The following is a 24,989-nucleotide window of genomic DNA, read 5'->3' on the forward strand; positions in this document are numbered from 1 at the left end:
CAGCGCTGCGTTTGTTGCGTACATCAAGAAGGCTCCTTCGGTCGTGGGTTCGAATCTTAGTAGAATCAAGTCATTCGATGTCAAGTGACTTTAGCATGGGTTTATTCTCAGGCCCCTCCATTTACCCTTCCTTCATGCTGAATTCTACATTTACCCTCTGACGCCTCTTGACAGCGCATATGTCCCTCCTATAGTCAAGTGTACTGGTCAGAGGTACGAATGAGTCCTCGACAGGGACGGCTATAATATGGGATAGTACTGGCAGCGAGGAATAAGTGGGTAAAGTAGATCAAGCTTTGAAGAAAGGGTAAACCCCAATACACACAAGCACGCATAAAATTTAATAAGCATATCGCTCATTCAATAACAATTATACCAAAAAGAAATGCAGTGCAGGTCATACGGCAAGCACCCGGGCTATATCAGTATTAACTGTGCAGCCAGGTTTCGGTCAATATAACAACGTCATAGGCATCACATTCGGTGGCCGTCAATTTTAGTCCGAAGTCCACGAACGTTCTGGTACTGGTAGTATATCCGAAGTCCAACACTCGATGTGGCACCAGCAAGGTTTCGCTCGATAATGACTGACGATGGATCATCAAGTTGCGTATTACGTACTAGAAGTACGGTACGGGTTAGTGTGAGAGTTAGCAAATCTGTACTTGCCGTGGAGAGTATTTTGGACGACTGAAGATCGTTGGCAGCTGTGGCACTGTGACTATGGCCGGGGATCGGGGGCATCCATTATACTAACAACGGTGCATACCAGTGTCACGTCATTTGATGAGACAAGCGGTCGGCTGAAGATGGAGGCAGGAGTCGGCAGGCATGGTCCTTCAACTGCAGGGGGCTGCCCTAGGCCCAAAGTCGATGAGAGTCCTAAAGGGACTGGAGAAGTAAGCACCATCAGACTGGCCGATGATGGGCCGATGCCAGAGTTAACGCAAGGTCCAACCGATGGAGTACTAGCAGGAGCGGGGTCAATAGGAGGCAGCCATACCACTGAATTCACCCGAGCATCATCAAATTCCATGAATACAATTCCTTGCGGTCAAGTATCAGGGTTCAAGGTCGCAGTTTCGTACGCCAGTGGAGAGCCAACTTTGAACGAACTTGATGGGGATTTTAAGTTTGTGTAAGCCATTGTTAACAAACTCCTTTTTTGGAATTTGGTCAAGTAAACAAAATCTAGAACTCGAATATATTTCATGCATATTTCGTTTATTCTATGCGATTATGTCCTATAAATTTCCTGGAAATTATTTTCATGGAAAAGTTATATATATACTTAATTAAACATTATCGGTCAATTTTCTTATTCTTTTTTATAGGAAACCATATTTGTAATACTACTTCTTTTTTCATCATAAACTTTACTTTAGTCCGTTGCAGCGGAATCGAAACTTAAAACTCGAAAAAGAAAACATTTATAGTATATAACAGAAGATACCAGAATACAAAATAGAATACAAAATAGAACACAAAATATACGACAAATAGAGTAGATGGCTTTTTTGATTTTAACACGAACCTTAATAAAAAAAACTAATCTTTTTCATTATCACATGCTATGGTTGATTATAAAATAAAATCTTAACGGTAAATTTGCGACTTAGATTTCATAGGAGCGACTCGCTTTCCGTACGTCACTCAGTTGTAAAGCAAGCTCTATTACATGATTTAAAAAAAAATAGACTTGTAAAAACATACGCTTTCAATTTTTTTCAACACTATTGTTGCTTATTGGATTCGAGTTAAGTTGAACTTAACAGCCATTATGCTGGTATGGCAGATGTTTTTCTTCTTTTCGGCAGAGTAATCTTGTTTCGGTATAATTTATAGTTGTGTAGTATACGTACGCTCTTAGAATACCACGGCGATACGATTCGCCCTAAGAATTAGTTATCCTATCTGAATGCTATCCGGAGGTTGGCGTAACACCGGTTTCCTCTAGAAGTTAGTTTAATTTTACAATATAATATGGAATCATCGTGAATTTCAGTTCTGCCCCACGCGTTCTGATGTGATTTTTTCCGCATCCGCTGTGGAATGGTGATTTTCCAACGGAAGGGAAAAAATCAGTACCTATACGCAAGCTGGAGAAAGGGTGCCGTGTGCTTGTTTGTATGGATGTCTATGAAAAGTAAATCGAAAGAAGAAGGAGAAAAAAGTTCTGCCCACAAACGTTGATTTGCGGCTTGTCCGGTTACACGATTCCATTCAGCTGGCTGCACTTGGTATCCTGTATGAGCTGGTTCATGCGATGTGCAAATGTGGGATAATCCTGAAAAGATAAAGGTAAATAAAAACAGGCATGTCTTTGAGTTCGTGCGATAACATTTCTTAAATTTTTATGAAAACAAAAGCAAATGGTATTGAGTTTATCCACAGCGCGAACTTACCGTTGCCATGCACACCTCGTCTACCTTTTGCGAATCGGCCGGAAAACCGATACCTGTGAACGTCTCATGTAAACGCTTCATCTCCACCTCGCCCATGTTGTACAGCACGGCCAGGAACAGTTCGTAATGCAGAATACCTTCCGGAGCCACAAGGGCCTTGATGATGGCCGCCTGGAACGATTGCAGCAGCTGGGTTCGGAAAAAATCCCGCTGATACAGCTTCCATCGTTCATTTAACGCCTGTAGCGATTGTAGTGTGGCCCGTGTAATGTGCGGGTCATTTGAACACACTATCGCCTGCCCGTACGCGTTCATGATCGCTGCGAATTGTTCCGGATGCTCAAGCGCCGACGATGGCTGTACGATGTCACCGGTGACACTGTGGGAAATTTGCTTCAGGACACTTGATTTGTAAAAGTACTGCCATCGGTGGAGCAAAATGCCGTTGAACAATAGATATAACGATAGACTGAAGTCCGCATGATCACTTTGCTCGCTCTTGCTGTTATGTTCCGTGCAGAAAACCATCGGTAGCACATGTTCAATCGAGAAAACCACAATATCCGAAAGCAATGATGCGTTTCCAGGTTGTTCCACTATTAGTAGGAACATTTTTAGCAGAGTATCCAGTGAACGAAATCGCTGTGCCGTAATTTGTTCCGTTTTGGTTTTTTCCAGTAGCAGTTGAATGATGTTTTTCAGAAACATTTGACCCAGCTGAATTTGCAGCGTCCTGAAGACGCCCAAGCAAAAGTCAAAGATCTGTTCAACCAAAGCGCAATTCTTGTTGCTAGTAGCACTGTAGATGGTAAGGGTTTTCTCTATCACAGGTCTGTAAGCACTGGCCAACATTTGCTTAACAGAGCTGGTCTGTTCTTGGTAGTGATCTAGCAATTCACGCAGGATACTCAGCACGATCGTGGCAACCGAAGTAACTTTCTCCTCTTGACCATATTCGAACGAAGAATTGAGAGCGCCAAAAGTGTGTCCTAAATCTATCCTAATCAAATCACCGGCAATAAATGCAACATATTCCTGTAGAAGGGCAGCACGTCCTTCAAAGTTTTGCTCCTCGCTAGAGCATCCAGTCCACGGAAGTACAAAGCAGTTGCAAACAACCCGTCGAACTGTCAAGGCTGTTCCTCGATCCAGATGGCCTAAGTCACTGTGAACCAGTGGTTTGATTAACTGCACGAGGTATTTCGGTCGTAGGTTGGCACTAACAGCGAGCAATAGCTGAGCCGTTGCACTGGTCAACAGTTTTAGCTGATCTCGCTTTACTTTGGTTGGAGGCGCCAGAAATCTTGGAATGCTTCCCACAAAATGCATCATTTCGTCCTCGCCGAATGGAATGTGCGCACAGAGTAGCAGACTTCGCAGTGTGCTGAGCGTTTGGGCCATCACTTCCACTAGGTCACTAGCCAGCGACGCAGACCGGTCGAAGAAGTACTCCAATGGATCGCCAACGGCACTGGAGACCACATCAACCAGTTCGACCAGCGATTGCACTAGATATCTCAGTGAAACGTTTGTTCGTTCGGAACGTTCATACAATACCGGGCTAATTCGAGTGATAATTTGGCACAGGGATATAAAATCGCGCAATTTGCATCGCATAACGCTAGGACCATTGTCATCCAGCCCTTCATCCAGCATTTCATCCAGCCCTGGTTTTATTAAACTAGCTTCATGACGCAGGATTCCAACCGTCGAAAGAACTTTGTTATACGGACTACAAGGATTTACAAGCTCAGAAAACACGCAATCAAACACCCGAACCGGCTCGACCTCGGCTATCATCGCAATCGTATCAATACACTGGTTCAAAAAATGCTGTAGTTCAGTTTCATTCTGTAAGCAAGAATCATTTTTTTCAATACCTTGTGATGAAAACATTTATAATAATCCAAATTTGATCTTACCTCATCATCTAGCTCTTCGCTGTCTAACATTTCCAACTGCTGATCGATATCATGCTGAAACAGCATCCGTTTAACCGTCCCGGCAGCTAGCGCAAACAATTTGTCCACGTGCTTGCAAGCTGTCCCATTTGACTCACTGTATGTCGAGCTGCGTATGATCGGATTCCAAATCGTAAGCCTCTCGGTAAAGGCTAACGCTCCGTAACCGAAAAAGGTATACTGAAACAGCCAGTTCAGATAGTTCATGGCAGGGAAGTGAGGATCCTTGCTCCACTTGGCCCACTGCTGGGCAGTAAACAATCGCAACAATTCCGTCAACTTGTCCTGATACAGTTCATTGGACAGCTTCAGTGCGGATTGTTGCAGGAGATCGATAATGCCGGTTGCAATGACTGTCGGTAACGGTAGTGCTTTCTGCCGGTAAAACAACTCAGAAATCGTGGTCAGCGCAGAAACCGACACATCACTGTAGGAATCGTTCCAGCGGGCTAGCACAAACAGACTTTGAAAGAAGTCCGGCGATGTGATGTTATCGAGTGGAGCCCACGAGAAGATCTGCTGTACGCATAGCAGCAGGTCCAGGGTGGCCTGCTCTACGCGGGAATCGTCACCGAACGGTGCCGGCAGATAGGCCAGGTTCAATCCATTCTTGCAGCTGGTTCGTGTGATGCACAGTTCGGCATACTTTTCCAGTACGTCGAATACCGCGGGGAGGTACATGGACACGCAGTACGACAGGTACTTCTGTCGTTCGCTTGTGATGTCGGCTTTGGTGCTGGTAATTTCATCCGAAGTGGCCCGTAGCAGTGTGATTCCTAGCGTGAACTTTGTTTTAAGTAGTTCCATTATCTGCAACGAGAGAGAAAGAGTTTCCGTCAATCAACTGTTCTGTTCTAAGGGAATTTTTTGATATAAATATATATCGCATCATATAAAAACGGCTGACGTCAAGTCGAAACTAATAAAATAGATAGCAGAACGTAGTTTAGCACGTGTTTATTGAAAGGTAGCTAATTAAAGAAGAAGATATAATAAATGCTTACAATGGTTTATAACGTATTCAGGAGTAACACAACGAGTGTCTATCTGTTACTGTTAGTAACGGTTGCACTAGGGTTGTACATCTAACACCTCCGCTCAACCCAATAATCCGAGTTTGTTCCACAAGTGTTCGAAAGCTCCTCGTGCCACTCCTTTTGTAAAGATATCTGCAAGTTGATCCGTCGTAGGTAGGTAGAATACTTTCAAGAGACCCTCCTGAACCTTCTCCCGTATAAAGTTGTACCAGATGTCGATGTGTTTCATCCGCTTATGATCCCTTGGCTCCTCTGTGACCTGGATACAAGATTGGTTGTCTTCGAATAATGGTATAGGGTTGTGAAACGTGACTCCAAGATCGATGAGTAGATTTTTGAGCCAGATCGCATCACAAGCAGCTTGACTCAGAGAGATGTACTCCGCTTCAGTCGACGAGAGTGAAACAGCAGAGAGTTGCTTCCGAGTCATCCATGAGACAGTAGCTCCATAAACCTGGAATACATTTCCGGAAACGGATCGTCGATCTTCTTTGTCGTTGCTCCAGTCAGCATCTGCGTAGCCAACTAGTGGTTGTTCTTCACTGCGCTTATCGTAGATTAATCCCATAGTTACGGTCCCTTTCAAATACCGTAGTATACGCTTCAGGTGGTTCCAATGAACATTCGTTGGTGCCGATTGGAATTTACTAAAGAAGTTCACAGCAATGTTTATGTCTGGTCGTGACGCAAGTGCCAGGTACGTCAAACAGCCGATAAGCTCCCTGTACGGTTTCTTCGTAGTTTCCGGTTGATTTTCAGTTTCCAATTTTAAATTGGGTCGCAACTGGTTTGCATTCAGTCATGCCGAACCTTTGCAATAAATCAGTTATGTATTTAGGTTCGTTAATCTTTACAGTACCTCCGCTGAAATCTCGATCCACCTTCAAAACAAGGAAGAGTTTCAACTCACCCATATCAGACATCTCAAATTGTTTTGATAGTTGCCTTTTCAACTTGGTTACCAGATCGATTCGATCTGAGACAACAATAATGTTATCGACATATAAAAGTATGTAGATAATAGATCCCTGCCAATTCATCTGATAGAGACAGCTATCCACATTAGACCGCTTGAATCCAAGCTTCGTCACGAATAGATGAAATTGATCATTTCAGCTTCTCGGGGCTTGCTTCAAGCCGTACAATGATTTCCTGAGACGACAAACGAGATCCGAATTGACACCTTCATGACCTTGAGGTTGTCGCATATATATTTCCTCTTTCAGCACGCCGCGGCGTTGAGGAAGGCAGTCCGAACATCCATCTGGTGCATATGGTATTCTTTCTTGTTCGTCACCGCCAGAAGCGTTCTAACGGTAGTAATTCTGGCTACGGGTGCGTACGCCTCGTCGAAATCGAACCCTTTTCGTTATGAGTAGCCTTTTGCCACTCGCCGGTCCTTGTAGCGATCCACATTTCCGGCATCGTTGTACTTCATCTTGAAGACCCACTTGCAGTCCACAAGATGCTTTCCTGCAGGTTTGGGTACAAGTTCCCATGTCTGATTTTTCCTGAGCGATTCCAGCTTACTCTCGATGGCCGCCTTCCAGTAAACTCAGTCTGCTCGCTTTCTCAGCCCATCGATTGTTGACGGAAGATCATCTACGAACGCTTCCGCATTCAACGCAAAAGCCATTAAAGCATCGTCTATCCCATTCTGTATCATCAGAATCACTATTTTCGGATAGTTCAGCTTCTGTTATTCCAGTCGGCGCGGACAAATCATCCTTCTCCAGATCAATTTCACCTTCGTTTGAATCATACATCGCCTTTCCCGGTTCCTGATTCTGCACTGCCTTCTTGTTCTCGTCAAAAACAACATCACGAGATGTAAAAGTAGTCTTCTTCATAGGATTCCAAATCCTGTAGCCATTTGTAACATATCCGACCATAACGTTCTTCTCACTTCTTGGATCCAATTTCGGATAAAAATACGATTTCCTCTAGACCAGCAGTCAGGCTTCTATTCAGGATATAAGCAGCAGTGAGTACGGCTTCACCCCACAATGATTTCGGTAAACCAGCATCTAGTAACAGCATCTAGTAGCGAGACTTATCCAACAGAGTGCAATTTAATCACTCGGCAACTCCGTTCTGTTGCGGACTATACGGAACAGTAGTCTCCACACGGATTCCCTCAGTGCGGCAATACTTTTTGAACGATTTGCTGGTATACTCCCCACCGTTATTGCACCTGAGTCTCGATACCTTTGTGCCGAAGAATGACGTTGCCTGTGCACAATACTGTTCAAATTTTTCTTGCCCTTCATCTTTCGATGCAAGCAAATAGACCATCGTAAAATGGTTGTAATCGTCCATAAACTATTCCACGTAGTCAGAGTGAACGCTCCACATACGTCAGAGTGGATGAGTTCTAGTGGTCGAGATGATCGGCTCTCTACAACATCATTAAACGGTTGTCTCGTCTGTTTACCTGCCAGGCACACTTCACATATACATCGATCGGGCCACTCTCGAATTTTCACCGCCGTCTCAATCATATCGTACTTCCAAGGATTCTTCAGATTGACCTCTCCTAGATGGTCATACCTTCGATGACATAAATCGAAGCTGTCGACTTTCGCTGCCATAGCGCAAACATCTGCTGATCCCGTATCATCACGAGAATACACGTCAAGAGTATACAATTGGCCTTTTCTGTATCCGACGCAAACAAGCCGCTCAGCCTTCCGAATTGTCACTTTTCCTCCAGCAATCTTCACGGTCATACCGCTGTCTTCGACCCGACGAACAGAAAATAAATTACATTGCAACTCAGGCACGAACAAAACATCCTTTACCACCGATGGTTTCCTTTTTCCATCGATCAGCATGTTGACACGGATTGTGCCTGCAAACCTGGCCACAATAACTTGGCCAGATTTGGCAACAGAAATGTACACTTTTCGTGGGTGCAGCTCGTCGAATAAAAACTTGTCTCTGACTGTATGATCTGTTGCACCAGAATCTAAAAACCATGCAATTCGCTTGCTTGACGTTTCAACTGATGTAGAGAATGCACTCACACCCGTGGTAGCAATAAACAAAGTGTCACTGTCATACGCGGCGTGTACGTTACCTTTAGACTTTCGGTTCATTTTTCTCTTTTGCCATACACTTGTTTCGCGTTCCTTCTCCCTCGTCGATCGATGATCATGACAGTCAACTCGCTTGTGTCCGAATCGGCCGCATTCAAAACACTTCAGTCCGGATTTCTTCCCAGCAAAAGCCGTTTCGCCTACATTATCTTCTGTAGAATCCGTTTGATTAGCACTTTTTACTGACTCGTCCATTAGCCGCTTTTTGACATATTCCAAAGTAAGCTGCTCCGGTTGAATGGTTTCCAAAGTCGTAATCAACGCGTTATAAGACTCCGGCAGCGCCAGCAAAAATTGGCAAACGACATCTTCCTCGTCAATTTTCACTCCGGCAGCCTTCATTTCACGTAGCACTTTTTCGAACTGTAGCAGGAACGGTTTGACATTTTCGCCTTCATTCAACTTAAGCCGCTGGAACCGTATCGTCAGGAACAACTTGCCAGCAATACCAACGCGCTCGAATGAGTTCTTCAAAGCGTCCCACGCTTCTTTCGCCGTCCGCTTGTCCTTCAGCTAATCCAGCTGATCCTCTCCTATTCGGTGGATTAACAAATTTTTGCACTTCCGGCCTTTAGCAATTCGCTCGTCCAGTTTCTTCTTCTTCTCCGTCTTGACAGCCGCTGTGTCTTCAGATCCATCGCGTACTCCTCATCAGCAATCGCTTTCTCCAGACAGTCCAACAAATTTTTAGCCTACATCAGCGTCTCGATGCGAAACTTCCAGTTTCCAAAATTCGTTCCGTCGAACAGCCACAGTTTTTCGTTGCTCATTTTCACGTGTTACGCAATGCACTTATATTGCTGCTAGATTTTTCTTCCGGCTAAGTGCTGAGCTCATAACCTAATAAAATTGATAGCGAGTGTCTATCTGTTACTGTTAGTAACGGTTGCACTAGGATTGTACATCTAACAGAAACTTGGCGTTAAATGATCAAAACAGCATTGGAGTCAATGCAGCAGTCATACTCTAACTGTTAGTCCTTAAATCCAGTAAGACAAGTGACACAAGTAACGTACTCTCCGATTTTAGTTCTACGGCTGCAGTAACGAATTCGGGAAACAAGAGGTCGATTCACGTAAATCCTATGTATTCACGACATAGACTACCCCCGAATGAAGTTATAATCATTAGTATTGTTTAACTGAGAATAAACCGCTGGATTTGCTTGTGGTGAATTTGAGCGCCATTATGTGATCGAAAAAAAAGTTCGAAACGTTGTTTTTCAGCCATTTCACTCGTGCTTTATGAGACGGTACCGAGTCTTGTTAAAACGTCCATGGTCTGTGACCGAACTGTTTGTCTACTCACGGCTTCAACGATTTTCCGCAGCCTCCAGAACGCTTTTCCGACAAAATATATCGTATTTACTTTGACGCAAGGCTCAATTAAAGCGCATGGGAGAGTGCCCAGCTGCGGTTACAGCAGCCCAAATCATTGTTTATGGTAGGTCCTCATGATGACCAATCGATAGCTCAAATTCACGTATAATCGTTCGACATAATAAACCCTGTCGTTTCGAGAGTATACGAATCGCTAAATTGGAAAACTTTTCTCGTAAAAAATACGATGTTCGAAAAGTGTCCTTCAATTTCTCAAGTTTAACTTGTTACTGCTTCGGTGTAAGATCATGTGCCTTTTGGAAGTTGTAAGGCTAGACCTTGAACTCATTTTTCAATATTCGTCGGATGCTGCGGTCGGATATTGTCACTTCTTCTTCTTCTTCATTTTCGAACCATCTCAGATAACGTCTTTTGATGACCCCTGCAGGTATTTTGCGATGCTACCAATGCCATTATAAAGAGTTTTGGTACGATAAGCCAAAACGTTATTCACATCGAGATGTTTTAGAGCTTACAACTATATATAGAGCAATCACATTATTACGTTCAAATTCCATTGCTTATAACTTTTTTTCTGTGTTCACTTTGGGCAAAATGTTCTTGCATGCCTGAAAACTATACTCAGAACCATCATCTAGCAAATTTATAGACAGCTGTTGCCAGTGTGACAACCTGTGACAACGCTCAAAATTTGATTACAGACTTTTTAGAACCACCTTACATCAACTCACCTGATTCATATAATCGGGATGATCATCCGGAAATTGTCGCTTTCCAACCAGTGCCACCAGCTGGGCAACCTTGTCCCGCTGTAAGCCCGGAATGTCCTGGGAGAAACTGGCAAAGGTCGACCACAACGAGTCCCTAATCTGACCGCGGCCGGTTTCGTCCAACGTAAGCCATCGCTGGCTGATAGTCACCTCCACGGTAGAGACATTGAAAAACCAGAAATACTGATTGTTGAAGTGATGCAAATTTTGTAAACACACGGCCCAAGCGTGAGGCGCTCGCTGAAACTGCTGCAGATGACCTTCGATCGAATGCTTCCGCGCATTTGTTGTTGCTGGATGGTAGAACTCATTTACTAGCGTCTCGATCGACAGCATGTCGATCTGGTGATGGTTGACATCGGGAGCTAAAGCGCTCTGAAAAAAAAGTAGAAAAATTATTATATACGCATTCCAGCTAAACCATCAATTGAATTGACCAATGAGAAATATAAACAGAGTTATTATTCAGTGAATCATTCCCGCATGACATAATTCTACGCAACATACATACATATATTATCATTGAGCTATTCATTACTACACATTCCGCGTTCGCTTTCAGCGACAGCCCGTCGCCGCAGTAAAACTCACTGAAGACTAAACAAACGTTGACAAACAGGAAACCTTGGCCCGCAGCTCATCGATGTGCAGTTTTCGATTTACTCGCAGCCAATTAGTGTCTCGTCAGTCGGTGTACAATTTTTATAAATTTCAACTCTGCTGAAGATACTCCCCGGATTGATAATGTGCCGCCAACAGTACGAAACAATGCTTTTATCAATTAAAAAACCAGATTTCTCGATAGCTCACTCGTTCGTTGAAAAAATAAACAAAAATACGTTTAGTATAGTGTTTCCTTCGTTTCCTTGCCAGTACTTCATTCATTTTATTCATTCATATGTATTAAAGTATATGCAGACAGAGAACGGATTAACATGTGTATGTGTGTGCGTATGAATCGCGAGAAGCGAGATAACAGCACACAATAAGAAGAAGGGTCCACTTTGCGACTTGTTTTTTTTCTAGCTCACCGTCTGCAAGTGCTGCAGCCTGCAGCTCACTAGCTTTGAGCAGTGTTGCTGAAAAGTTTTACAAATTGTTAGTTCCATCAGCATCAGGAGAATGAACCTTTGCTACCAGAAAATTTCATTTGGGCTGTGAACCATTTCGCGAAATTTTTATCTTTTTAGTTAAAACTTGACAATCCCATAGTGTCCATCTAGCGGTAAGCACTAGTAAAAGCTACCTACAATGATCCATTGACGGCAATCAGCTGAACCGGTTTATTTGCTGCTTGCTACCGATAATTGAATTATTCTTTGTGACAAATAACAGTATAATCAGGCTGTGAACCATTTCGCGAAATTTTTAACTTTTTGGTTAAAATTTGACAGCTAGCTAGCTAAAGCTAGGCTGAAACTACTCAAAATGCTCTTAAAGTGTACAAACTTAGATTTGGAGTATTTTTTCAACCATAAAATTGGTAGTAGGAACTTGAAAGTGCGTTATTTGTCAAAGAGAATAATTCATTTATCGGTAGCAAGTAGCCAAAATTGGTTGAACTTTTAACCCAAAATTTGAGATTGTTTTGTACACTTTAAGGGCATTTTGAGTAGTTTCAACCTAGCTTTAGCTAAATCCGTCCTATTTACGGGTAGAATCATTTAAGAGTGTGGATAATCAAAATTCTTGCCAACCCTGAATTTAGCGAACCGGTTAGTTTTTGGGTATTTTGGTTCTTAGCAAGTAGCTGGCAGGCAGCCATGTTTTCGATGCCAACATGTTAGCGTTAGCGTAAACGAGAAAGCATATATTCGCCACTCTTCACACAAGTTTGCTCTTCAGCTGTCAGTGGGGCCCACGATTCCTGAGCCCGCCTGATGTTAGCTCTCGTCAACGCAAAGCAAATGAGATAAGGGTGCCAGTTAGCTGGTTCTTAGCTTGACGCCGGTGACACCGTCGTGATGGGAGTTGAGGTCAGGGCCCGACGTCACCTTCAATTGCATAGCGTCACTTAACAATGAAGCAGTGAAGCTTCGGTTTCAACAGAAGCAGCACCGCTTCGGTTTCCAACTGGCTTATGTCAGCGTCAGTGAAACGGGTTTCACTTCATCATGACTATCTGTTTTAACTTTTCATTTGTACTTTTCTGTCAAATATTCAGAAGAAGGCCAGCAACTTTCAATGCAAATGAATTGAATTTGAGTAATATTTCCTGCAATGGAACGCATATTGTAGTTATTCTAGTCAATGTCGACAAATCGTACCTGACTTTCTGCCGTCGTCAATTGAAACAGACAACTTTAACTGAAGCTTGCTTGAAACGTTCTGTTCAACAAATGAAGCAAGTCACTTCATGTATGAAGCGAAGGTAAGAGGAAGTCAGTTTCATTTATTTGTTTCGACGATGCCGGGCCCTGGTTGAGGTACCATCCGCCAAGGGAAAATCCGGCATTATCGTAGCGGCGGCCTACTTTCTTGATGACGTTCCTGAGGTTCGAACTCAAGAAGTTGCAGCTTTTGTCAAATACTGCAGGGAAGTGAATAAAGACTTCATCCCAGACTAAGGCTTCGTGCAGAGTAAGCGCGAAAGCGTATTTAAACAGTATAGGGTAACCAACCTATTTTGGACCCCTTCAGCAGCTGTACATAATTTGGACACTTCCATTTGATTTTGCTGTAAGTGTCCAAATTATGTACAGCTGTTGAGGGGGTCCAAAATACGTTGGTTACCCTAATCAATATATATAGAATGCCAGTGTCGCTGCAGTGCGCGTGGTAAACATCACGCATGTTCAGATTTACATTACATTATATATGCAAATGTGTGTGTGCCTGAGATTCATCAAAAGGGGAATCTCATTGTCAAACTTTGACAGCCAGTTTAAATTTTCAACTATGGCTGCCAAGTAATGTGATTGGAAACTTCGCTTGCTTCAAATTTCTGAAAAAATCGGTGCAAAAGGGCGCAGTTTTGGGATTCTGTTCATCCAGACGAAAAGAAAAAGGACGTTTAAAACCATATCACTGGCATAAAAACACAGCGGAGAGCGTACTGATGACAGCACCAACCAGCGCACAGATAAAGAACAGATAAATAACAATGAGCAACTTTGACAATGAAGTTCCCGGGCGATGCACAGACCTGATACAGATTGTTAGCATCATGTTTACCACAATGAGTCCTGTAGGAAAACAGCGACACTGGCATTCTATATATATTGATTCTACTATTTAAACGAATGTGAGCGAAGTCGCGGCGCGTCGCGTTTACTCTGGCGGCACCCTAACACACAGGAGCATCGTTCCATCGCCAACAAAAACGATCATTTCAAATTTCCACTCAAGCCAAGACTCAAACAACAGTCGCTGTGCGAGAACGCCAACGTTGGCACTGCCATCAGATACTAGGTATTCCGATAAGTACCTGAAAATCCCAACGATTCCAACGATTTTCTAACTTTTTGATACCGTCCGAAAAGTACTCGATCGGAAGGTCTCCAAAATACGTTTCAGTTTCAGCTATGAGCTCCTCATTTGAGTAAAAACGCTTACCGGTGAGCCATCTCTTCAAGTTAAGAAGCAAGTAATAGTCGCTGGGGGCCAGGTCTGGTGTATACGGTGTATACGGTATGCCATGAGCGACCCAAAATACGGAGACCATAACCTTTCCGGCCCATTGATGCGTTTTTGAACGCTTCGGAGCACTTTGGCCCGGCAAAACCCACTGTTTTGCCTGTTGCGTTAACTCAGGAGTGTTAGTAGTAATGGATCCAGGTTTCATCCACGGTTATGAATTGGCGCAAAAACTCGGTCGGCTCACGCGAAAATAATGCCAAATTCTGCTGGGAAATCGTGACACGAATTCGTTTTTGGTCCACTGTGAGCAAACGCGGCACCCATCGCGCGCAGAACTTCTTCATGTCCAAAACTGAGTGAACGCTATTGCCCACGCGTTCCAGTGATATGCCTACAGCATTAGCTATCTCTCTCAATTTCACTTTGGGTTCATTCAACATCATATCATGGATTTTTTCGACGTTTTCTGGTGTAGTAACCTCGTTTGGGCGCCCAGATCGTTCAGCATCAACTGTGCTCGTACGGCCACAGCGAAACTCGGTAAACCACTTATGAATCGTTTCAATCGACGGTGCAGAGTCCGGGTAATACTTATACAGCTTGGCTTTGGTCTCGGATATCGTTTTCTTGCGTAGATAGTAGTGTTTTAGTAAGTAAATAGGTTTTGAAAACGAGATATGATATTTCGTACTCTAAGACATGCTGGTTTGAATTGTCTCTAAATGCACATAGAAATCTATTGAGGATTGAATGTATAAAAACAATTTTGTATTTGTCTGAATATAGGCTTTAGGCCCGTTACCCAATCTTAAATCTAATTATAATATATACAAGCAGTCGCACTAAAAATCTATACCTATAAAAATGGATTTCTCCGGATAAGGATCCGTATGTTCCTTATAGGATCGAAAACTACTGAGCCGATCGGCGTGAAAATTTGCATGTAGGGGTTTTTGGGGCCAGGCATGGTTCTTGTGATGGTTAGAGGCCCCTCCTCCCACTAAGAGGAGGGGCTCCCATTCAAATCTTTACCTTTTAGATTTAGATTTTATCGGCTCATCAGTTAGAAAAAACAAACGGAATTTAACCTTACCCTAACGTTTCAACATTATATCACAGACAGACATAACTCTTGTAAGAAAAATCAACAAAAATTATCGTACGTCACATTTAGCCTGAACACTAGCACCATCTATGATCGACATTCCCAAATATCAAATAGCAATATGGGTATCCCTCGAAGTAGCAAGTATTTTTATGGGGAATTCCCCTTCTTTCGTCAAAAAACGCCACTTTGACCAAAACGGAGACATTCCCAACTAAGCCCAAATTTGAAGTGACGGTTTAATCGGTACGATGTATGGAAAACGAGTGTTATGTCTGTTTGTCTGTGATTATGTCATGTCTTTTTCAAAGAGCTGTAAGCGAAACAAAATATATATGGTTTTACATTAATCGGAAACATTTCTTACAAACAAATTTTTCTCAGTGTACTTACATAGCTATTCGTTTTGTCGTATTATTGTTTATGTTGATGACGATGTGCGTCAAATGTATCGTCCTGTTATATGAATTGTCAGATTTCTTAATATATAAACGCATAATGTAGACGAAGAACTCATATGCATATAAATAAAAACGTACACTAACATCCGTTTCCGTCTTCGTTTGCAGCACAAGGTGGGGCAGTTAGAGCCCAGTCTGTCCAAGGCTGAGAGAAAATGGTTCTGATAATGATGAAATGACAAAACTTGACTCAACCCAGACCCGATCTCAACTAATTATAGTAGCATAGAGATAAATTAAACGTTATTGATTAGCACCAAGTGCCTGATTAGCAGTAAGTGCCACCAAAATATTCTAGAACATTTTGATTAAAATAATTAAAGAAGATCCAGTATGGTTCTATAGCAAATGCAAATTAAAAGCTTAAATAAATCGAGAGCAAAACGAGCACAAATTTTCAAAAAAAAACACGAAAGTCCAGATAATTTGGAGAAAATTATTGGAATACCGTGGATCCCCGTTCGTTTGACCGTTTTTAATCTAAACACTGTTTAATTTGAACCCCGCTGGTTTGCACGACGTGCAAATTAAAAATGGTTCAAATGTCATTCTCAACCTGACATCATTTGCTTATGCAGACAATGCACATAAACACGATTTGTTTGTACTAATCTAGCGTGTTACATCTGTTTCACATTGTGTTTTCCCAATGATTATGATAAAAATCCGATCGATAAATGAAATATTAGCTGCTTGCAAGTGCCAAATGAATCAAACCACCAAAACAATAACAAAGATCAGAGCGGTCAGTTCACACCAGTTCCAGCATATTTAGGGTTCAAATTAAAAACTAACCCCGTTAGTTTGCATGAGGAATTGTTCAAACGAACGGGGTTCCACTGTATATGCAACCAGCTTAAGCTGGTCATAAATACTGAAATTAGGGAGTCTTCAATATTAATCAATCTTAAGACTGAATATGAAATCAAAGCTCGCCAGTAAGAAATACATATCTTTGTCCTTTATGCTGCGTCAAGGCAGAGAAAGAGACCCGGCATCCGAGGACAATTAACCGAATCCTGGTTCTCGATGCCAGATGACCGATCGGAAAGCAGTGGATAGCTCAGAACAGCGTTGAATACAAAAACATGAGACTACCACGTATAGACATGCTGTTGGGGACACATACCCTACCGTGTACCAACATACCTGCTATCACAGGGTACATGGAGTGATCCCCGCTACCAACCTCAGTTTGCCGGTCCCATCTTGTATTTTGCATCTGTTCCAATCAAACCTCCTTTCTGTCTATAAATAAAAACATACACTAACCTCACAAACGAAACTATTCTACTCATACCGTCATCACACCATTCATACAACGGTTTGTCCTGCGTTCTATTTGTTATTGTTGACAATGGTGTGAAAGATGCCGGCATATGTTGTACTAAGGCCTGCGATGTCACTTCTCTTGTGGACTGTGATGGTGTTTGTCGCTATGTGGCACATCTCGAGAATCGGCAGTGTATACCTATAAAACTGGCAGTCTATACCTATAAAACTGGATTTCTGTCTGCCCGTATGTTCCTTATAGAATCGAAAACTACTGAACCGATCGACGTGAAATATAGGTGTTTTTGGGGCCAGGGAAGGTTCTTATGATGGTTAGAGACCCCTCCCCCCACTAAGAGGATGGGCTCCCTTACAAATGAAACACAAATTTCTACATAACTCGAGAACTAATCAAGCAAATGAAACCAAATTTGGCATGCGAAGGTTTTTGGAGGCAAGAATTTTTTTCTATGGTGAATTAGGACTCCTCCCCACTTTAGGAGGGGGGGCTCCTATACAAATGAAATACAAATTTCATCATAACTCGAGAACTAATTAATCAAATGGAACCAAATTTGGCATGCGGGTGTTTTTGGAGGCATGAATTTTTTCTATGATGAATTAGGACCCCTTACCTTTTTAGGAGGGGGGCTCCCATACAAATGAAATACAAATTTCCTCATAACTCCAAAACTAATCAAGCAAATGGAACCAAATTTAGCTTGTGGGTGGTTTTATAAGCCATTTTTTCTATGGTGAATTGAGTCCGCTCCCTTCTTTAGGAGGGGAATTATTTCCCCTCCCTCTTCAATAGTGGAGGGCTCTTATACAAATGAAATACAAATATCCTCATAACTAGACAACTAATCAAGCAAATGGAACCAAATTTGGCATGTGGGGGATTTTGGAGGCAGGAATTTTTTTTTATGGTTTGAGACCCCTCACCCCTATGGTAGGGGATAAGGACTCTCATACAAATAAAACAGAAATTTTTGCGTAACTCAAAAACTAATCGAGCTCGAGAAATTTTAGACTCTTTCATAAGTTTCCTGCGAGCCCTTTATTGCTCGCTAGTGCGCTTAGTCTTAGAGACTGCCTGTGCTGTATGGGATCCATTCTACGACAACTGGATAAAACAGATTGAACGCGTACAGAAGCACTTTATTCTTAGCATCTGCCGTACTCTACCATAGAGAAATCATGACAGTTTACCTTCTTATGCTGACCTTTGCTCTGATAGGAATTAAATCTCTTGAACAACGACGTAAAGACATCATGGCTCAAACGACTCATAAGATTCTCAATGGTAGCTACGACTGCCCAACCATTCTTTCGATGCTTCAACTACATTGCCCTCTTCGTCCACAACGCCATTAACGTCTGTTTCAGTTGAACGCGCATCGCACAAACTACGGTCAGCATGAACCTATTCGTCGACTGGCTATAGTATACAATCGCACTGAACATGCCTTAAATTTTTAGTCTTGATTTTCTGTAGACTTTTGGTAATGTTTTTAAAATAACTATGTATTTAGTGTTTTGTTTTGTTAACCACAGTATCTTTTTATGAAAAGATGTTAGGGTTTTGTGCCGGCTTGAAAACTGCCATGTGTGCATTTCAAGGCGGCTTTTCCCAACCAACAACATTATTCAGGAAGACATTTCTGCCGGATGAATTATACAAATAAATAACAATATCAAAAAAAAAAACAGTCAATAACAGACCACCAAAAACTATCAATAGTAACATTAGATAATTCAGCACGAGGCGGCCACAGGCCGCGAGTGTTGCTGGCGACCTACCGTCGAAAGCGCCGGCCACTGCGGGGGGGCAGCCCCCGTAGAGATCACCTCTATATAGGTTTATTCATTTTCCTAGATCTACTGACCTCTATTGCTTTCCTTCAGTTGGGTTACCCATGCGAAATGGTACTTTTTTCTACGAAAAGATTTTCAGTGAAATGGTACATCCCGCGTAAGGTTTTTCGTGAAATGGTATTCTGCGAAACTCTATATTCCGCGTTATGGTCAACCGAGAATTAGTGTTCAGCAAAATGGTATTCGGCGAAATGGTTTGTAATGATGGCGAATATTTAAATGCTATCCGCTTTATTTTATCAAGCTAAGCAATAGGGGGAGTTGTTTTCTACTTTACTGTGAGGAAAATTTGTATATTAAAACACCCCACAAAATAGTCTAAGCCTACGCCTAATTAAATCGGGCGTCATATCCACGGTTATCACTTGTTGGAGTGCATTGAAGGCGTTCATGAAGCGGGAAGTTGGTTCGTTCTGTGAATAGTCTCTAGTTCGCAGCTGGGGCTCGAAAGTTCTCCGTCATTGAAGCATGACTGTGCTATCGTTCCGTGTTAATCGACTAGCAAGAGGTTGGTTTACGGTTCGTACTGACAGAATGTTTACGAAGAACACGATATCAGCTATCTTGTGCCTCACGTGGACTGTATCGAGGTCCACCAAAGAACACAGGTTCTCCGTTTCATTCGAGGTTCTTTAGAGCAAATCAGACAAATCTCTTCTAAATTCCTTCCATTCGTTGAATGTACGTTATGTACTGCGGACGCCAAATAACGCTAGCGAAGTCTAGTTTGCTCCTGACGAGACCTTTGTAGATTGATAGTATCGTATAAGGATCGTCTAGATCGCGCCCAAATCTTCTGACTAGTGAAAATAATTTCAAGATCTCATTGACCACATTGTCGATGTGTCTAATGAAGGTAAGCGTGCGGTCAAATGCTACCCCTAGGTCTCGGACATATTCTGCACGAGGCACAACTTTATCCCGATAAACATAATCAAAAATCACCGGGCGCAGTTTCCTGGTGAATCATAATTCATAATTGAGCACTTGTTCGTGTTTATTTTTCGCAGTATTTACCGAGATGTTCTAAATCGTGCTGCAGTTTCAGTCATCCATAGACTTAATAGGAAAAAATATGTTCGTCGTCTGCGTAGATGTTATTACTTTGATAAATGTTACATACAACGTATGTAGCATTTATATATGCTGCCTATAGCATTTACTCTTGAACAATCGAATTTTTACATGCATGCTACTATGACTACAAAGAGACTTACACAGGTGTTGCGTTACCTATGCGGTCGTATCTTTTACACAACCTCTCTGATTTTTAATAACGATATTGAGATTACCGGCGTTTGCCGCACACATCGACGCGCGATTTGTTGTTGCTGTTGTTAGATTTTACGTTTGTTTTTGTTTTCCCCCAGTTATACCCCGGTAAAAAAACATACGTTTGAATGAAAACCCGATTTAATCCTTTGGAACGTTTGTTATGCGATCTTACTTGCTATTTGAGATAGAAATCGACACGTCTTCGAAACATAATTCATCTCTTGGTTATCGTTGCGTAGTGCGTTGGTTTACATAAATTGAACCAACTACTTCATTGTGCCGATCAATTTAAAAGTGATCGGTAACAATACATACTTTTTGGAGCGTCTTAGAACAAACGAAAATTTTAACAATACATACTTTAACAAAATTGTTTACTTTCAGGACATCAAATTGGACTAGGTTAAATGTTCAAACGATAACATCGGTTGAAGAGGGGTGGTTTTTCCTTCTAGTGTACTTCCCAAGCACAGATATCAAATTGGTATAGGTTTAAACGTCGTAATCGTAAAGAATTTTCGACCTGTTGGGAGGGGGAGCGGCTGTCAAGTTTCTGCAAAACTTCCAACCAATCAGGATGCGAGGATTTCTAGTTGTGGACGATGCTTCATTATTTTCAATTTTTCAATAGTCTAAAGCAAAGCAAAGGCTAGGTGCTACATTCCGTTATCGAAACTTGACCTTGTTTTTTATACGACAGACTTCGCAGCCAGTTGTTAGAATACAGGACAATTGCAGGGTCAGTTTCTACGATCCTGTTGATTTCAACAGCCTCTCCCAGCCGTGATGCGAACATACGACTGGCTTATTAAGCCAGCACCATACCTCGAGGCCGACTGGGAGGCTCAATAGTCTACACTTACGATTTAATTGCGTTCTTTATTTGGACCAACGCATAGATGTTTTAAAACCTGACCTTTTCGATTTTTTGGAATGACACCCTATCTAGCCAAACCTTACCGTAAGACGTAGTCTTACGTCAAAAACTAGGGAACGCAGTCAGTATTAGCTTAAAATGTCTATTTTGTAGAAGTTATAGTTGAGTTTAGTCAGAATTTTGCCTGTCCCGATCATTAAGTATATTCCCTGTAAATTCATTATTCATTCTAAATAGAAATATTTACATTGAATGAATCATAAATTAACCACGAAATTTTCATATTATAAATAAATATTGAAATTTTTATCTTATTTGAATAAAAACGGTTCTACTGTTCAGACTTGCAGCACTGCTCACGCATCAATCCATCTACGACGAGATTTCCCAGACGACGAATAAAAGCAATGGCTACTCACCATTTTAATTTTTCAGGTTTTCTATCCAACCAGTTCCGAATGCAAGACGAAAATGATAGACCTGTTTTTCGCTATCAGACAAACTAGGCAGGTTTTTTTCCAATTACAGCAATGATCATCAGCCAAATCGGCACCGAATTTTCACGGATGGTCCGACAAGTTAAATTCAGTAACCACGTAAACGCCCCCTTTTGCTTCTTCCGTCGAAGGAAAAATTTTCTCCTCAGCTGGAGGTTGGAACGGTTCCAGAACGTTCCAACTAGGGACAAAACGGTCTCGGAAAGCAGCACAATGTTGGATACCGCATGAGAAAAATGTCCGGCCACTCCTTACTTATCCGGACGAAATTGCGTGTTTCGCCAAAGATAAAGATTTTCGTTTTTCACTTTATCACTAACAGTTCAAACTCTGGCGATTCCGCACTGCCAATCGACGACATTGACGTCTGCACACCGCAAATTCTACTAACACACTAAACCTGCCCCTGCGTTGAATACACACGCTCATCTATACGTCTCGATTTTGACAGTGAGTGAGTGAGGACCAGCGCGTAGCGACTAGCGAGCTGCGAGGATATATAGCATACTGCTGCTGAGAGAGAGAGCATCAAAACATGTGCAGATAATTATAGATGTGTTTGTATATGATGAATCAGAAGACGTCATCATCGTCATTCGGTCGACTTCTTGAATGGTATCATTGATGGAAAATGTGATGGGAAAGGGGAAAGCGGAAAGGCGAAAAGGAAAACGCACAAAACACGCACACCGGACAACGAAAGTTGAATGAAAACGACTAGATACTAATCTCAGGGTACTAATTAGGTGTATCCACGACTTAGATACATATACGATATATTTTAGTAGTGGGTGTATCTATGTTTATGTATTATTGTCGATTTGTAAATAAATAAATAAATAAATAAATAAATAAATGTTTACATATATATAAAAGAACCGTCGCCTTTGAAGGACGATGATTTTTAAATAACATCCGCAATAAAATAAATTCTTCAAATAAATAAATAAATAAAATTGGCACCAAAAAAATCTTTTTAATTCTAATTGATAGATTATTTTTTCAAAAAACTTTAATGGAAATAAAACGTTTTTTTAGTCGCCCAGCACGAGTTATACGATGCTAGCCTAAATAGGATATTGTTGCACTAGTCCCATAGTGTTCCTGTACTTAATTAACCGACTGCGAAATCTGTCGAAGCATTAAGTCTAGCCAAGGCTTTGCCTGTTTGACGTAGAACTACGTCTTACCGCAGGGTGTCAATACAAAATTTGGATTCAACACAGCGTCACGAAGAATGAAAGATTTTGAACGCTAATAGCTGTGCCAGTTATGAATGGATTTTCATGGTTTAGATACCGATCGACTCATAAAAGATGTAGCAATTATATGATTTCTATTGTAACATTCTTTTTCAATCACTAGTTAGTAAAATTAGGTTGGTTGGTTGGTAAACGGCTGGATAATGCGGAATACAGACCCCATAGTGGTCGTTAGCCTCTTATCCAGCAACTCCGATCCCGACCTCCTCGTGGTACCAGCCGGAATACGAGCAACCTTAGCGGAGATCGGGTAACCAACCCCGGTGGAAACTAAGGAGGTATAGTGAGTCTCGGCACTATAAGACGGCAGCCCCATCGTGAGACTCGGTAGTGTTGCTCCAGTACGGCTACACACCTAAATTAAATCAACTTACAAGATTCAAGCAAATTCGGAGCGGAATATTCGGCATCGACTTAGGCGACGGAACAATGACGACGAATGGAGACTCGGTACTTGGAACTGCAGATCGCTAAATTTCGCAGGTTGCGAGGGGGTACTGATTGAACAGCTTGAATCCCGCAAACTCGGCATCGTAGCTCTGCAGGAAATCTGTCGCAAAGGAGAGAAGGTATGAAAGATCCGTGGCGGAAAGTTCCGCTTTTACCAGAGCGGTAGCGCTAACAACGAACTGGGAACAAGCTTTGTAGTGTTGGGCGGAATGCAGGATCGCGTGATAGATTGAAAGGCGATCAACGAGAGGATGTGTGCATTGAGGATAAAAGGCCGTTTCTTCAATTATAGCATCATTAACGTGCACTGCCCGCACGAAGGCAGACCCGACGATGAGAAAGAAGCATTCTACGCGAGGCTGGAGGCTACGTACGACAGCTGCTCGTCATGGGACATCAAGATCGTCATCGGGAATATGAACGCCCAGGTCGGTAGGGAAGAGATGCATAGACCGGTGGTAGGACCCCATAGCCTGCACACCGACACAAACGATAACGGCCAACGATGTATAAACTTCGCAGCTTCCCGAGGCCTGGTGATCCAAAGTACCTTTTTCCCGCGTAAGGATATCCACAAAGCCACCTGGAGATCACCTGACCAACGCACAATGAACCAAATTGACCACGTTCTCATAGAGGGCCGGTTCCTCCCGTCGGGGTGCGGATATTGATTCTGACCATTACCTAGTAGCAATACATGTGCGCTCAAAGCTGTCCACCATATACCGAACACGTCAAAGCCGCCCTCCTCGGCCGAACATCGGGCAGCTAGATAACCCGCAAGCTGCCGAGAACTACGCGCGAATACTGAACGAGGCACTGCCTTCTTCCGAGGTGTTAGGTGTTTCAAACCTCGAAGACGGTTGGGGCAGAATTCGCTCGGCCATCGGAGAAGTCGCTACCGCGGCACTAAGTATTAAGCCTCGGAGTACACAAAATGGTTGGTTTGATGGGAAATGCCAACAAGCAGTGGAGGGGAAAAAACTGCTTGGGAAAATTGTCTGAGTATTGCCACTAGAGAAAACCTGGCCAAATACCGACGAGCTAGAAACCAGTTGACCACGATCCTGAGGAGGAAAACGCGCCAAAAGGAGGACCCCAGTAAACCATTTGGTTTGTATATCTCGATTGCAACTGAGGTATACGAAATCATATCTGAACGAAAAAGTTATATTTCACGCCATATAAGAGCATATATGTACCAAAGTGGAGGCGATATACGTGCGAAAATTTTGACAACTATTTGTAATTCTATTTTGCGCAGTTTTTATAACACGCAACTAAATACTCCTGAATATATGATATAGATATAAATATAATCAAATATTGCAATTGTCTATCCTGCTTTATAATTCACAGTCATGAATTGTATATGAAGACACGCACGACTGCAAAACAACTTATTGTTCACTTCGATTTGACATACTCTAATCACAGAGAACAGACATTCATCTTAATCTTGCGGGATGTGTAAAAGCTCTACCGCCATTTTGAATGTATGTGGTAATGCTCCCGTTACATGGCGCTCGCATCATAAAGAAGGCGAGCTTTGGTTACCAAAGCACATATTACATTTCAACTAAAGCAGTATAAAGTTGCTAGGGTAACTAACAGATTGTTTACCTAATCAAACAATCTAAAACGAAGGAAAACAAAATTTATCGCAAACTGTAATCGCTGAAGAATCTGAAACACGGGTTTTATATCGAAGAGTAAAATCGG

General features: G+C 42.2%; 1 protein-coding gene across 1 annotated transcript; it reads right to left on the reverse strand.

Annotated features, from left to right (window-relative positions):
* Nucleotides 1–1,310: 1,310 nt before the first annotated feature.
* Nucleotides 1,311–21,921, reverse strand: LOC128745384 (exportin-6-A). The gene is made up of 5 exons (XM_053842449.1): nt 21,478–21,921; nt 10,573–10,986; nt 4,328–5,176; nt 2,406–4,256; nt 1,311–2,287 (listed from the first exon to the last, which is right to left on the reverse strand). Exons 1-5 carry the CDS (start codon nt 21,478–21,480, stop codon nt 2,210–2,212), a joined length of 3,195 nt encoding a protein of 1,064 aa, XP_053698424.1. The 5' UTR covers nt 21,481–21,921; the 3' UTR covers nt 1,311–2,209.
* Nucleotides 21,922–24,989: the final 3,068 nt, after the last annotated feature.

Source organism: Sabethes cyaneus, chromosome 1 (assembly GCF_943734655.1).
Source record: "Sabethes cyaneus chromosome 1, idSabCyanKW18_F2, whole genome shotgun sequence".
NCBI classification, from domain to species: Eukaryota; Metazoa; Arthropoda; class Insecta; order Diptera; family Culicidae; genus Sabethes; species Sabethes cyaneus.